Raw genomic sequence first — 15,388 nt, forward strand, 5'->3', positions numbered from 1 at the left:
CAAAATCATTACAAAATTTCATTGTGAACTAAAAATTGTAAAAATTCCTAAAAAGGAATTTGTGTGCAGTAAAATTTATTTACATTTTTTTGGTTTCTTTTTCGGCTCATTTCGGCATTTTTACAATAACCATGGTAATCCTCACTGAACAACTGGTAGAGGCAAAGTCAAAGGTCTCCGACATTCGCTATGCCATCCGTCTGAATGCTTGGGGAAGCGATCTGCACGATATATCGATCCTTCTGCGAATGCCACGATTAGAGGTGTTGGCTCTCAGTCTGAACAAGATCCGTAGTTTGTCGAGTCTTCAGAACTGCCACCGACTCAAGGAGGTATACCTGCGACGCAACGAAATACAAAGCTTCGAAGAACTGAAACACCTGCGCAATGCCCAGGGCCTGAGAAGCCTCTGGATGGACGAGAACCCCTGCTCGGAAGCCGCAGGAGCCAACTATCGCGCCTGCGTGCTGCGCATGCTGCCCCAAGTCACAAAATTGGACGACGTTGAGGTGTGCGAGAGTGAGCTGAAGGCGGCCCTCCAGAACGTGCCATATCCGGCGCCAAAGAGTACAATCCGAGTCCCGGTACCACAGTCGGTTTCCAATCCTAAGGGAATCGCTGCTAGAGCATCTCGCGAGGCCTTCGAGAGGGAACATCAACGTGGTGCACCCAGTTCAGTAGCTGGACTAAACGGGGCCCGAGGCAGACCACAAGCCCCAGCCAGACTGTACCCAATGACCCCATTCAGAGAAACTTCCGAAGAAGACGAAGACGAAATCATACTACCTATTGCTTCCCCACGGGAACGGATACGATTTGGGACTGCCAGTGCCCTTCCCGGCAACGTCCGTGAACTAAGCCAGCGCGTGATCCCTGCCGAAAATCCCTCCGTTAGCTGGTTGTCTACGGAATTTGAAGACCCGCGGCCGCATTCCTTGCCAGCCGTACAGTCTGTTCCAAGTTTCAGCGTACCGCGATGCAGAACTGTAACCACAGCTGCCGGCCCAGGAGCGTTCTTCGTCGCCCAGTCGCGGCAGGGAGCCCACGAACCGTTTGGCCGTCGCCTTGCAGCCATGGCTGAGTTTTCCAGATCCACGCCGAATGAGCCCGACTACGACATGCTGGAATCTGGGACATCCGAGGCTATCCATGGCTCGCCCGGGATCGCCTATTCGGGGATGCGTCGTTTGCGTACCAATTCAAATCTTCTATCGTCGGCCTTGTGCCTGATTCGAGAGATGGACATCACCAGTCTGGAGGACCTCAGTCATGCCATCAGTGAGATAGTGCAGGAGCGGTCTCGTATCTCCTAGACACCAATCACGTTCCAAAATCAGACGGATCCTGCAGCTCGCGAATCGTTGCCGACTACTGCCGATAGACTCTACTTCTCTGGACAAGCGATGCATTTCTGACGAGCCATTCCAGGCCGTGACGCATAACTATATCCCGGACATTATATTTTCAAAATTCAGACTGAACAGCAACATGTGACTTTATGCCCAACCTTTGGCTGCCTCTTCTGGCTTTAGAAATACACATGTGGCTAAATTCAAGGTGGTTCTGGCTTTCATTTCACTCCTGGCGGCGTCTACGTGGGCGAATCGTGCTCTTTGGGATCCCCTGGCTTAAAGAAAGCCGATCAAGGCTGTACGTTTCAAGGGGTTTCATTATTATTTACAGATACAAATTAGAAAAAAAAAGCCGCATTTACGAGATAATGCGATTGTGGTTAGTAGACGCGCTCCTGCAGCTTGAACAGTAGCGGGTCCTTGGTGCGCAATATCAGTTCAGCAATGAGCACGGGCGGCTCCGTTGTGTCACCGACAAAGTCGATGTGGTAGTGACGCAGAACGTTGGCCACAATGGCCTTAATCTCGAGCATGGCAAACTTTTGACCAATGCAGTTGCGCGGCCCCGCAGAGAAGGGTATGTAGGCATAGGGGTTGAGCTTCTCGGCGCTTGTGACTACATCGAAGCGCTCCGGCTTGAAGCTGTTGGGCTCACTGAAGAGCTCCTCGCGGCGACCCAGGTAAAGGGGCGAGATGCCGATGTTTGTGCCAGCGGGAATGCGTTTGCCATCTGATTGGAAGGTAGAGTATTCGGAAAATGATACCTTGATGTGACCATGGCCTGGGCAGGGCGTGATACTTACTTATCTCGCACTCCTCCACCACTCTGCGACCCAGTAGTGGGACGGAGGGGTACATGCGGAGCGTCTCCTTGATACACAGATCCACATAATGGAGTTTGTTGAGCAGCTCGTATGTGACCGGGGTGCTTTTGTCCTGGCCGATTACCGAACTGATCTCCTCGAAGCACTTCTTCTGCGCTTCCGGATGGGTCGCGACGTTGTAGAAGAAGAACATGAGGGCCGAAGAGGTTGTGTCGTGGCCCTCGAACATGAACGTGTCGACTTCCTCGCGAATGTCCAGGTTTGTTAACGGCTTCTCGTCGATAGTCGACTGCAGCAGTATGTCCAGGAAGGCCATTTTTCGCTTGGCCCCCACATCTGCATCCGCATCGTTGGAAGCTGCGGCGGCGTCCTTGCTGCCGCCGCGTATTAACTCTTCGCGACGCTGCACAATGATTTTCTCCGTGAACTCATGCAGCACATTCAAGGCACGCTTCTCGGCACGGGCCAGGGGGGTCAGCATGTAGGTCAAGTCGAAGCGGTAGAAGATGTTGAACATCCGTTTGTGCAGCACCATCGATATCGTCTTCACCGCCTGCACGTATTCGGAGTCGGCATTCGTCTGTGCATTGATGGAGACGCCCATGGCAGTTTCTGTGCGTACAAAAATTGCAAAGTTTTCAAAATATGTATACCATGTTCTGCGTGAAATAGCATGGTAATAAATAAATGTCCATCGAAAAATAATGAGGAATGCGGATGGCGGATGAGAACGAACAGCGCTGCCGTACCGTTCGAGTGTGTTATTTTAAAAGCTAACGACACTGTTGCCAGACTGCTCGAGTGGCTCAGCAGTGTGCGACAACTCTGCACTTTTTACCGTTTGTTTACAAACATGTGTTCAGGCTACGGAAAACAAATGTGTTGCAATTCCTACCACATATCGTGTCCATGGTGCAGAGATTGATCCAATCGTAGAGATTAAAGCCAGTCTGCCCTTGCCTCAGACGATCCATCTCCATGTTGCGGAGCAGATCCCGAGATCCGCTCTCGAACACGTCGACAAACTGATCGAGAATCTTGAAGTGGAAGGCGGGCGTGATGATCTTGCGTCGTTTGTGCCACTTGCGACCCCGGCTGACGAGGAGACCTTCCTTCAGCCACGGCTCCAGGGCCTTGTACTCGCCGGCCTTGTCATTGAAACGCATTGTGCCCAGCACCACCTCCACATCCTTGGGATTGGCCATCAGCACATTCAACTCTGGCCCCAGCCACACCTTGAGAGTCTCGTCCTTTGCGTACTTGCTCATGAACTCGGTTATCTGCTTGACCAACTCGTGCGGCGGCTTGCCAATGAAGTGATGGCCATGCCCCACCAGCGGCAGAACCGGGGGGCCCGGCATATAGCTGATCACCTCAATCACACGCTTGAACTTGAGCTGGTAGACCAGCAGGGCCACAAATAGGCCGCTGGCCAGCAAAGCACCTAACAGCAGAAACATATTTTCCCTCCTCGCCACGGCGACAGTGAAATAACTACTAATCGTCCCAATCTGCCGTGGACATGAAAGGTGGAGCATTGAACAGCAACGAGAACATCGATTATCCGCTCTCAGCTTGGGGCGACGCTCCCACCCCCGGCCCCACCCCAACTGCCGGAGATTTCAATCGTCGGTGGAGTATCTAATCGGTAACCGGCGGCTAACCGTAGAGCCCGAAATAAAAAACAAACAAGCTCGGGGATCTACTGATATCTTATCAGAAGTGGAGCAATATTTAGTTTTTTATGAGCGAGCCACTGGATTGGATTTGGACATTGGCCAAGTGCTCTTTGAAAGCCCCAAGCAGATGACTGGCCACTCCAGAGGAGTTGGGGATTACAGTACTCACCACAAATGACATCCAGAGCGCACAGATGGACGGCGTGGCCCAGGTTGACGAGGTTGTCGTCTTTCCCGCGCGCCAAGTCCAGATTCGAGAGGAACTGATGCGTTTGCCGGTCAAAGATCTCAACGTACTGCTCGAGGATGCGGAAGTGAAAGGCGGGCGTAATGATCTTACGGCGCTTATGCCACTTGCGGCCGGTGCTCACCAGCAGGCCTTCGTTGAGCCAGCGAGCCAGGAAGTCGTACTCGTCCGCCTTGTCCACCAGTTGGGTGCTGCTCAGTACCTGCTCCACGTCGCTGGGATGGAAAAACATCACGCTGAAACAGGGCCCCAGACGGAGCTTGAACGTGTCCCCGTACTTCTCGGCCAGCTGGCCCATCATCAGGCACGCCTCGGCGGGGCTCAGGCCAAAGAAGAGATGGGCATCGCCCAGCAAAGGCCACGGCTTTGGGCCCGGCAGCAGCTCAGCCAGCTCACTGATCCGGCGCCTTCGGCGACAAAATGGCAGCCAGCTAAACAGACCTAGAACTAAGACTGTGCCCACCGCACCGAACACTAAGGAGAGCCACATTGGTCCAGCCAAGATGAGGCAGCGCGATCAACTGTTTGTCTGAGCCGCCGAGCCACCACCGATAAGAGAGGCTGCGAGACAGATCTGAGATCTGGTGTGGCTTATCAGCCTTGTGCCGGAAGGTCTAAGGGAAGCATTCTCGATTCCCCAATCTGCAATCCCAAAATCCTAAATCGAATCCATTTCAAGTTCACGTTGTCGTCATCATGAGTTTGTTTTTGCCATTTATCGCGGCTGCTCATCGTTGGTTGTTAGGACTGGCAATGGGCGGAATGGGGGGAATCGTCTAAAATTAGAACAGCGCCCAAAAATAGATCGGCCATCTGCTATGTGTGTGACGTCAGGTGCGGAAGAGTTGCGGTCAGGTGCCACGGTGCCCCCCATATCCAATGTAAACACAATTTCTGGAATGCTTGAATGCTAACCATCAAAATGGATTGTTTGTTCCCTCGCTTTTCGATCGGTTTCTCCCGGTTCTGCTGTATTCCCTTATCGCACCTCTGCTTCGTCGGCAAATGTCAACCTTTTGCACTGATCATTTCTGGTATTCGTTTCAGCAAACTAAGGGTGACTGGTCAATCTCTTGACGAGAGTCTGGAGTGCAAGCTGAGTGCTCGGATCTCAAGCGGATCATCGGTCAATCGGAACACAACACTGCTGTGGCTGACGACTGCAAGATGCCCACTAATGTTCGCTGTAAATGAGTAATTGAAGAGTTCATTAACTAATGCCTGTGGCCTTCATTAGCCAAGGAAATTGCTCTGCAAAGAAAACAACGCTTAACTCGAGTCATGCACACGACATGTACTATTTTATTTCTTATCCACTTTTCGCCTGTGCATTTGACCGGCTTTGAGCAAAGGCAGCCAGGGCCATATACACTCAGAGAAAAATGGCATAGCAATCAGAAACACATTCATATATGTATAACTTAAATATTCGGTTTTTCAATATACAAACATAGTGAAATTATAAATAATTCACTTTTATGTATATAAAATACTTGAAAATAAATATAATATATTAAATTTGCAGGAAATGTATATATGTACATATGAGATATATTTATTTAAAATTAATTTTTCAATCTAATTGTAAATATTACAATTTCAGGGGCTTTTCCTCTGGGTGCCCATTTGATTCGAAGTCGAAACGGATTATAGATGATTGCCAGAGGGTAAGTAAATAAACATTTATGCATTGTATTCGGATGATCTATCGATGTAATAATAATATTGTTTCAGAAATATATAGTGGCACTCATCCCCGGGTACGGTACATTGGGCCATTCAGAAATTCCCATTGGGCGAGTCCCAGCAGCTGATTCATGCCATGCCGGAGCCCAGAGCCAATTCCGTATCCGAATCAAAGCACACACACACACATGCAATCGATCGCCCACACCACACCGATCGGTGACTACGTTGTGGCACCCCCACAACAATGGCAACAACAAGTAGGCGTCCTTCGACCATGCCAAATTCCAAAATTCTTGCGTCGTTCGTCGGTCGTCGACATCGACGTCATTTCGCCCGCCATCCTCTGCCTCTGCCTCTGCCTCCGCCCCTGCCTCTGCCCCTCTCCACTCCGGTCCGGTCCGCACTGCTCCGGGCTATACGTAAATATTTACACATGTCTTACAAGAGCTGGCAATTTTTCGCTGTCGGATATAGCGTCGTGGGAGGAGTGTGTATGTGTACGGATTGCGATTTAAATGGATTTGTGTGCGTTGGAATTTCATTGGCATTTCCATTTTCATTTCCAATTTTATTTGTATCCCATAGCTCATTGCATTCATTGCTCCCGATTCGATACGAAACGGTCCAATCCGATGCGATCCGATCCGATCCGATCCGACAGTTCAATGAAGTGGCCGGAGGAAGGAGAAGCCGTATGTTATACGAATCAGGAATGCAGATCTTTATAGATTGATCAAGGGAGCGTACATATGTACATACGAGTGGATCCTTTTGGTGGGGAGTGCAATCAGCGCCAGTGCCAGTGCCAGCGCCAGTGCCAGCGCCAGCTGCCTTCGAATCTTCAGTTTGGAGAGCACGACATCATAACAATAAAAAAATACTAACAATTTGGCAGCGGCGTACAATTTGCGTCAACAGCACTTGCCTCTCAGGCCCCTAGTATATATATAGATGGCAAATAGAATATATAGATTTATCCATATATGTACATATATAAATACTTTTGTACATACATATGGGTGTGTGTGTAGGCACAAAGCGAACGGACCAAGTGCCCTGTTTTATATATAGATCTAAGGATGAGCCATCGGCATTCATCTTCTGCGCCACAATGCATACCCTGCCACCCGCCAACCGCCCCCCCGCACACAGTACTAATAATAATCATAATATTAATAAAAACATATGCTTAGGCAGCCGCTGCGTATGCGCAATTTACCCATTACGTATACGGTACAGAAAGCAGATGCCAAAAGCCAAACGGAAAAACATGTCCAAATTAGGCAATATCCGATCCGAACCGACTCGATCGCGATTACTTTAACACCACGAACCAGCAACATGTAATTATAGAGTAACAATCACATTCATGGCCGATTGTCACCCGTGCCGTACCCCCTTAGGCAGGATGATTCACCCATCATCCATCCACATCCACCCCATGGCAGCCCCCCTCCCCCACCCGCCGCAATACTCGTGCTTAATAATTGTGGGATTCTGGTGCTCGCCGTTGGGGTACGTGTCGTTGTGCATATGTTTTCCGTGCGGCCTGTTCTGCTACAAAATATTATTGTATATTAATGGTTCGCACTGCAGTGGCAGGGCGAGCCAGCGAAAGGGCTTCGTTGGGAATATGTCTTGGACAAAAGAAGAGGCTCTTCCATGGAAACAGAGTGGAAGGAACTGTTGCCCAGGACAAGATCAGACAGAACTCTTGGGCATTGCAGAGTATTACCATCGACTGATGCCCATCCATTGAAACGACAGAGACCTTTCAACGCCAAAGCCATCCGAATCTATCAGATAATTTATGCTAAGCATTTTGCGACTCTTGCGGCTACCGACTACCGAAATGTGCAACAGGAAATTGCTCAGGCGAACGCATTTTCATTCATGAGTTGATTTTATTTATGTGGGATCCACGATGGGTTCCGATGGGATGAGCACACAGACACCACTCACCACTCACCACTACCCTGTCCGTACCCTTACCCTACACACACGTGCCTCCCACTGCACGGCGGTGGTGGTAAGGCACTTGGCATGCTTGGTCGCCATCGTGCATCGTGCATCGTGCATCGTGCATCGTGCATCGTGCACTTGTGGCTGTCAGCCAAACATGCAACAATACGAGTACCAAGTGAGAAGTGCCCCCTCGCCCCCTCCCAAAGAACTGCAGTTGGATGGGCCAGGCTGGTGCCCTGTAGAGCCCGCTCAGAGTGGGAGGAGAGTGCCCCAAGTGCACCCCATATTGCACCACAATGCAGACCGAAATTTGTTTAATTAGCGAAATAGAATCATATATTAAAGATTGGCGGGCCCCAGCTGACAAGCCAAGGCAGCTGGGCACGCGTCTGGGGCTGTCCATCTCTTTTGGATCGGCTCATCGTATTACCTGATGCCCAGCGCCCAGGCCCAGGTCCAAGTCGAAACGAGAAACCACTGATCAAGTATTGGCCGGTCGATTGGTCTATTTTTGGGGTGGGGAACGGGGATGGGAACGACTGGCTACTGGCGACTGGCGACTGCTTCCGGTTTTTCCCTGCCCCCCAAAAAAAAGAGCAATGTCAGCCAAAAGTCCGAGCCGAATACCGACTACCGACTACCGAACCATCTGGCGGTGCAGCAGTGCGACTCTCTCGCGGGTCTTTGGGTTCTCTTCTCGGTCTGGTGTTCTCGGAAGAGATTCCCAGAGCTGCGGTCAGAGCTCAGAGCTGCTCAGCGAAGCGTGTAAACTGGTGCTGGTGCTGGTGCTGGTGTTGATTGAAGAGTGACGTGACCCCAGGCAGTGGCAGGTTGCAGGTTCATCCAGGGAAAAGCACAGCTACGGCCAGGCTTTGAACTCCCATCTCCCAGCTCCCAGCTCCCAGCTTTGGCTCTGGCTCTGGCGCTGAGAGTTGATTGTGCACGAACAGAGACACAAAAAGTAGAAAGAAACGCTGGTCTAAAATTAAAAGAAAATGCACAGAGAGCGACAGCCGGACAAAGAAGAAGCAACCAAAAGGCACTGGCAGTGAAAACGAAGACCAAAACGAAGAGGCAGCTGCTGCTGCTCCATCCATGTGTGTGTGTGTGTGTGTGTGTGTGTCTATCTGCGAGTGTGTGCGTGAGTGTGCCTCTGCCTCGGGTCCGGTCCCGGCGTGGCTATAAAAAGAAAGAGCGCTCGCTTTCAGCGCTCACTTTTGGTCCCAGCAACCAAACGGCGTGGTACAATCACGAAAATAGAGTTCACAGACAGAAAATCAGAAAAAATCAGAAAAACCAGAGAATCCGAGCATCAGAGAAATATCGAAACGCAGTGGAAGCAGACTTGTACGATCGGCAGGCATTTCTTGTTACTTTTTGTTTGGGTGTTGTTGTTCGAAGTACGAGGAAACGTGTTCGAAATATCCGAGAAGCCTTAAGATTGCGTCTTGCATTGTGAGTGGCCCCCAAAGCAGAGCAAACGGAACGAAAAGAGAGCAAAGGAAGTACTCGTCGTACAAGCCGCACACAGAAGAGTTCCAGCCGAAAAGGAACCAACAGCCGCTAAAGAAACAAGTGAGTGTACACATAAGAGGGGATTCCCCCACAAAACCATTAGGACTCTCGTCGGCCCGGTCTAGGGAGGGGCCTGTGTGGCGGGTTTCGCTTCGTTTTTCCCAGGTAGCGGCAGTCGGGCGGGTTAATTTCCAGTTAATTCGAATTTCGAAATGGGCAGAATAGTGGGAGGGGGTGGGGGGGGGGGCAACGAATTCCGGTTCATCTTTCGGGGTCGCGCGCATGCGCATGCGCATTCAAAGAGTTCAGGCCTAACGGCATTTATTGCGGCGTTTGCTTTGCTTTTGCTTTTGCTTTGGCTTTGGCTTTGTCTTTGCATCGCCACTAATGTGGGGTTGGGTTGGGTGTGGGTCTATCTCTGGCAATCGGTCTCGCTCTGGGTCTGGGTCTGGGTCTGGGTCACAAAAGAAATGTGCAAAAAAAACAAAAACGCTATGGGGCTCCACGCCACGCCACTCCACTCGACTCCACTCCATGCCACAACACAATGGGCCGCCCTCGAACGAAACACAGATTTTCCTTCCATTGTCATGATGTTTGGCTGCGAACAAAATGTAATTGGTATTTCTTTCCCCATCATGATCGTCTTGGCTTTGTTTCGTCTCTTTTTTTTTGTTCGCAGGCAAAAGTGTTGCGAATTCGCGTTCGAGAGCCACCGCCAAGCGGACATCGGGAGTAACTTTCGAGACGAGACGAGTCTTACCAGTCGTCTGTGTACCCCATAAAGCTGCAAGATCCAAGCCAGAGCCAGGCCAGGCCCAACAGCAGCAGCAGCAGCAGCAGCAGCAGCATGGCAGACGTATCGCACGAGCTGGGCGCCCTGCGCTTCGTAGTGGTAAGTACTTTCCAAACAGCTCGCCAGGGAAGTGTTCCACTTCTTGCAACACCTATGCGGCTGGGTGGGGAGGGAGGGGCACGAATGGGGGCAGCACCCAGCAGGCTCTGTTCTGGCATCTTTGGAATGCTCTATTCCCACACAGAACCTAAAAAAAGACAGCCGCCAGCAATGTTTCTCATTGTTTTTTTCCCTTATTTTTGTTTGCTTTATTCCCAAATAAAATATCTCGTGCGACAAATGCCTGAAAAATAATTTATGCGCAAAAAACCACAAGAAATGCGTGAAGCCAAAAACAACAACAAAAATTAAAATACAAATCGCTAGAATAAATGTCAACGAAAAATCCATTTTCGTTTTCGTCGAGGAAAATGTTTGTCTTTTGCCACTGGAAAGCGTCCAATATAATATCATTAAAATTGAAATGATATAAAGAATTTAAATTCAAATCCCCAAAAAAAACCCACCAAAAAACAAAAAACAAAGCAACAATTGGCGGCGCTGCGGTTTCTTGTTTTTGTTTTTGTTATTGTTTCTGTTTTAATTTGTCGCCACATGAATTGCCAAAATATGTACATAGATATATATAGTATGTGGATATATTATAGATAGATATTATAGTATAGGGGTGGTGGGAACGACACGACAAAGGAACAAATTTTCGCACAGAAAAAAGAAGATCAAAACACGGAAAAATTCTTGGCAATGACCATCGCTCGGGTTGAAATAGCAATGCTGAATATGCATACGATATAGTCGTATAGTAGTGGCTATAACCGAGTGTCTCTCTATATGTATCTGTATCTGTATTGGCTGTTGCTTTAGCTGCCTCAGAAATGCTCAGACTTTTCAAGAGTGACAACGGCGCCGACAAATAGATCCCATCCTACCATCCCCACGGGCGACATAACACCGACTCGTACCCAAAATTATATACAAATATCCCATGTATGCACATACATATCACCCTGTTTCGATAGAGATCCATTACATTCCTGGCTTTGCGAATCCTATGCGAGTGAGAACCATTGGATCTGAATACAATACCGTCTCGCGGTCTTTCCCAACTCTCACTCTCTCCACTCGAATGTTTGGATTTCCCCAATGTTTACCGAATGGAGTGGAGAGGAGAGGATAGGAGAGGATAGGAGGGTTCATTGCCTGCACCAATTGCATTCCCAATCTTGTGGGAGCCCTGTTTATAACATAAATTTCATCTTTATCACTCGCCACCCCATACCCAACTCTCGTTGCGTTGCCTTGATGCACGTGACGTGCGAACGGATGTGGTTTTCCACAATATTTTTCCAACATTTGCGGTGTGAAAATCAAAATTGAAATTTCCATACAAAAATGTATGCATTTTTCACAAGAGACTTTCACCGATGTTTTAATCCCCGCATTCGCATACACGACCATATTCGTATACAAATACAAGTCGAAAGGAAACTGCCGCCAGAATCTTGCAGCATTTCGTTTTCTTTCATTCATCGCCGAATTCATTTGTCTATCGGCGGCTGGGAGTATGAATGAAATTCCCCCTGGGGGTTGACAAAAACGCCGTTGAGCGCATTGATTGAAGAATTTTTTGGATATTGATCAAAGACACAAATTGTGAGCGTCATTCGGGCGTCGTGTTTTGGCCGCTGTTGTTGCCAAAACAAATTATATAAAGAGCTTTACGTATATCATATAATAAAAAGTCTGTATCGGAGGCGGAGGCGGAGGCGCCAGATATGTCGCATTCATTCATGGGCAACTCAATCATGGACTCTCTCTCCGTCAAACTGCGGGCCATTCTACTCGTAAAATATATCCGCTCGCCATAAATAATAATCTGATGAATAAACAGAATGGGGTGTGCCTGAGTGCTGGTGGTGGTGGTGGTGGTGACTAGTGAGTGATCCGAGGTCCGTGGACATCGGCTAGTGGCGAAAATTGCCCGTGAAGGTCATTCCTGTTTTCTTTTCTCAATCTTTGTGAATTTCTATACATATGTGCTTATATACATATTTATGCATATATATACGTAAGATTTCGTTTCGTGGCATGCTCCTTCGCCCCCGCCCCTGCCTCCGTTTCGAGCAAACAATTTTTTTTATTTATGACAACGACATTTGCGCATTCCTTTCGAGCCATTTGCTGGCTGTGTGCTAGCTGGCATTCTGCACTTGTTAGATGAAAAATTACACAGAACGTATGTTTCTTAATTGCGGCCAATTAGTTCAAAGCCAAAAAGTTGTTCGAACAACTTGAGTGTAATTTTTGAAAAGCACTAATTGCCCGCCAAATGACAGGAAAATGCAAATGTCTGGCAAGGCCGTTCGCTGGGTGGCATCGCCGTCTGCCAACAGAACAAAAAGAGTGGCGCCGGGTCAAACTGTTTGGCTTCTCTCCCCTTTCCTTCAGAAACCCTGTGAATGAATCCAATTGACTTACTCCCGACCCGATCTGTGACTATTGCAGGACTCGCCGCTCTCCTCCAAAGTGGCCATGTTCAACAATCAGGCGACGCAGCACAAGCAGTCGCAGTTATTGAATCCGTTCTCGCAGGATGGACGCGCCTCGTCGCCGAAGCCGACCTTCTCCAAGGACCAGTACGGCAAGCCGCTGGCCGGCAGTCTGACAGAGGCACGCGGCCAGAAGGCCAACATGCACGTGATGAAGGAAATGCTGGAGCTATGCCAGATCATCAACACGGAGGGCTACGACGTCAAGGATGAGCCAGGCATGCGAGTGATTCCCTTCGGCGAGTTGTTCAACGTAAGTTCCAGCATTTCAGCCTCGAATTCGGCAGTCACTTAATACTCTCCCACCTCCCTCTCCCTCTGCCTCTCCATCATCCTCTTCCAGATCTACAACTACATCTCGGACAAGGTGGTGGGCATACTACTGCGTGCCCGCAAGCACAAACTGGTGGAGTTCGAGGGCGAGATGTTGTACCAGCGCCGCGACGACAATGTGCCCATATTCCTGCTGAAGCCCATCAGGGAGATTCGCAGCGAGATGGAGGCCAAGATCGAGGAGATCAAGCGCGCGGCGAGTCCTGCCCCGCCACAGTCCACATCGGTGCTGCTCGATCGCAGCGCCCACGAGCAGAAGCTGAAGGCGCGAACACCGTCGCCGGCGGTAAAGTCGAAAGCAAAAGCGAAATCACCGTCGCCACCACAGGTTACTGCTGATGCTCCTGCTCCAGCTGCCGCAGCTCCAGTCGAGGTCAAGCCAGTCGCAGCTCCAGCTCAAGTGTCGGCACCAATCCCGGAGCCTGCGCCGGCTGTGACAGTCACAGAAGCTGCACCAAACCATGAGCCCCTACCGGAGGCTGCCAAGCCAGAGGAGAGCCCCGTCCAGGCAGCGCCCGCAGCAGTGGAACCCGTGAGTCAGCCACAACCAGAGGCTAAGCCTGTTCCAGTTTCTGCAGAGCTCATCCCAGTTTCCCCCGAGGTGCAAAAAACAGAAGCCGCCTTGCCCACAATTGTGATTGAGGCCTCCGCAGTGTTTGTGCGTACTGCCAGCACGGATCAGCTAGCAGCAGACACAGCACCATCAGCCACCAGTCCCGCCGACACATCATCTCCGGCAGCCAAAGACGAACCCGTGATCGCTGCCGGAGACAGCGCCTAGGCAGCCGACCCCTTGGAATTGTTTTGAGAAGGAACTCGCAACTACTAAAGCGGCAGCTTTAAATTGCAGTAGTTTAGCTTAAAGTTTAGTTGACCTAGAGTTTAACTTACGATTAGTGCAGAGATTAGCAGAGAAAACAAACACAACACTGAAGACAGACCAGACCCGAAACCGACTATTTATAAAGGAGTTTGTTTATCGGACGACCAAAGAGAAGGTGGTAAACTATACAAATAAATACATACTATACTCGTACATATACATACATAAATATATTTAAACACACCTAGCATAAAGTAAATGCAATACATGTAGACACAGTATTATACCATAGTTTTCTTACACCTATTTTATATCTGCTCTACGGCCTCGGGCGCCGTTAGGCAGCGCTGCCAGACCGCTGTGAGTGCTCTGGCGCGCAATGTGACCGTTCGCGGATGCTGACAAAATACGCCCACGCATCGCGCATATTTATCCTGGGTTTGAAGAGTGGATAACAAAAGAACAAAATCCAAAGAAAGAACAAGAAGATCGCGAAGAATTTTTCAATCATCATCGTTCAGCGTTCATCGTCAACCAGCAATAATGCGAAAATTCACAGCCTTTGCATGCGGCACTGGGGCCGGTCTGTTGACTTTCTACCTAACAAAACTGAATGAGCCGAAGGCGGCGGTGCACAACTCGTGGACGAGGAGCGAGAAGCCGGTGGATCCGTGTGCGCTGTGGGACCACAATTGGGACCTGCGCGACCCCAAGAGCCTAGTGAAGCCGGTGAAGAACGATCTGTCCCAGGAGCAGAATCGGTACAACACTGAACTGGAGAAAGTGGTCCCGAAACATGCCCGTCACATAATTCTCATTCGGCACGGCGAGTACCTCGATGTGGGGGACACCGACGAGACGCATCACCTGACCGAACGTGGGCGGGAACAGGCCAAATACACGGGCAAGCGTCTGTGCGAACTGGGCATCAAGTGGGACAAGGTGATAGCCTCGACAATGGTGCGCGCCCAGGAGACGGCGGATATTATACTCAATGAGATCGACTACGAGAAGACGAAGGTGAAGAATTGCGCCTTCCTGCGGGAGGGTGCCCCGATACCGCCCCAGCCGCCAGTCGGCCACTGGAAGCCGGAAGCGTCGGTAAGTTCTTGCCGCGGGTCTTGAATTGACTTCAATTTTACATGATCCTCACTGACACTGCAGCAGTTCTTCAGAGACGGTGCCCGGATCGAGGCCGCCTTCCGGCGCTACTTCTATCGTGCTTATCCCGACCAGACCAAGGACAGCTACACCCTCCTGGTGGGCCATGGCAATGTGATCCGATACTTTGTCTGTCGAGCACTTCAGTTCCCGCCCGAGGCCTGGCTGCGGATCAGCATTAACCATGCGTCCATCACCTGGCTAACCATCAGTCCATCGGGGAATGTGTCCATCAAGTACCTCGGCGATACCGGCTTCATGCCCGTCAATCATCTGACCAATCGGATACCCCGCGCGGCCAAAAATGTTGTGTAGATTCGCTGGCGATTTCCTGTAGAGTCTTCCGAGTCTTCCCGAGTAAACCGAACTGCCTGCCTTCCAACAAGCCTTACTTG

At 49.9% G+C, this 15,388-nt stretch overlaps 5 protein-coding genes and 1 long non-coding RNA gene across 9 annotated transcripts; 5 read left to right on the forward strand and 1 right to left on the reverse strand.

Moving 5' to 3' along the window:
• Positions 1-71: 71 nt before the first annotated feature.
• Positions 72-1,556, forward strand: LOC6598379. The gene has a single exon (XM_026990453.1). The coding sequence runs from the start codon at positions 132-134 to the stop codon at positions 1,311-1,313; it is 1,182 nt and encodes a 393-aa protein (XP_026846254.1). The 5' UTR covers positions 72-131; the 3' UTR covers positions 1,314-1,556.
• A 95-nt stretch (positions 1,557-1,651) lies between these two features.
• Positions 1,652-4,615, reverse strand: LOC6598378 (cytochrome P450 4d1). Of its 2 annotated transcripts, none has more exons than XM_026990406.1 (3): positions 4,025-4,615; positions 2,156-2,788; positions 1,652-2,082 (listed from the first exon to the last, which is right to left on the reverse strand). In XM_026990406.1, the coding sequence occupies exons 1-3, from the start codon at positions 4,590-4,592 to the stop codon at positions 1,733-1,735; spliced, it is 1,551 nt and encodes a 516-aa protein (XP_026846207.1). In that variant the 5' UTR covers positions 4,593-4,615; the 3' UTR covers positions 1,652-1,732. The 2 variants fall into 2 exon arrangements, with proteins under 2 accessions (XP_026846207.1, XP_002023403.1); XM_002023367.2 differs by lacking the exon at positions 4,025-4,615 and adding an exon at positions 3,072-3,654.
• Positions 4,616-4,753: 138 nt separating this feature from the next.
• On the forward strand, positions 4,754-6,052 carry LOC113566138. Its single transcript, XM_026990454.1, has 3 exons — positions 4,754-5,296; positions 5,706-5,769; positions 5,837-6,052. Exons 1-3 carry the CDS (start codon positions 5,010-5,012, stop codon positions 6,050-6,052), a joined length of 567 nt encoding a protein of 188 aa, XP_026846255.1. The 5' UTR covers positions 4,754-5,009.
• Positions 6,053-6,056: 4 nt separating this feature from the next.
• On the forward strand, positions 6,057-6,682 carry LOC113566158. The gene is made up of 2 exons (XR_003408962.1): positions 6,057-6,316; positions 6,377-6,682. It is a non-coding gene; the product is annotated as an uncharacterized LOC113566158 (long non-coding RNA).
• A 2,622-nt stretch (positions 6,683-9,304) lies between these two features.
• Positions 9,305-14,113, forward strand: LOC6598376 (transcriptional regulatory protein AlgP). Of its 2 annotated transcripts, XM_026990331.1 has the most exons (5): positions 9,305-9,331; positions 9,954-10,166; positions 12,633-12,929; positions 13,020-13,541; positions 13,624-13,717. In XM_026990331.1, exons 2-5 carry the CDS (start codon positions 10,122-10,124, stop codon positions 13,645-13,647), a joined length of 888 nt encoding a protein of 295 aa, XP_026846132.1. In that variant the 5' UTR covers positions 9,305-9,331; positions 9,954-10,121; the 3' UTR covers positions 13,648-13,717. The 2 variants fall into 2 exon arrangements, with proteins under 2 accessions (XP_026846132.1, XP_026846131.1); XM_026990330.1 differs by having other exon boundaries at positions 13,020-14,113.
• A 56-nt stretch (positions 14,114-14,169) lies between these two features.
• Positions 14,170-15,384, forward strand: LOC6598375 (serine/threonine-protein phosphatase Pgam5, mitochondrial). Of its 2 annotated transcripts, none has more exons than XM_026990332.1 (2): positions 14,170-14,933; positions 15,000-15,384. In XM_026990332.1, exons 1-2 carry the CDS (start codon positions 14,376-14,378, stop codon positions 15,306-15,308), a joined length of 867 nt encoding a protein of 288 aa, XP_026846133.1. In that variant the 5' UTR covers positions 14,170-14,375; the 3' UTR covers positions 15,309-15,384. The 2 variants fall into 2 exon arrangements, with proteins under 2 accessions (XP_026846133.1, XP_002023400.1); XM_002023364.2 differs by having other exon boundaries at positions 14,171-14,933; positions 14,997-15,384.
• Positions 15,385-15,388: the final 4 nt, after the last annotated feature.

This window comes from Drosophila persimilis, unplaced genomic scaffold (assembly GCF_003286085.1).
Source record: "Drosophila persimilis strain 14011-0111.01,24,50 unplaced genomic scaffold, DperRS2 tig00000579-arrow-pilon, whole genome shotgun sequence".
In the NCBI taxonomy this organism is placed as follows: domain Eukaryota; kingdom Metazoa; phylum Arthropoda; class Insecta; order Diptera; family Drosophilidae; genus Drosophila; species Drosophila persimilis.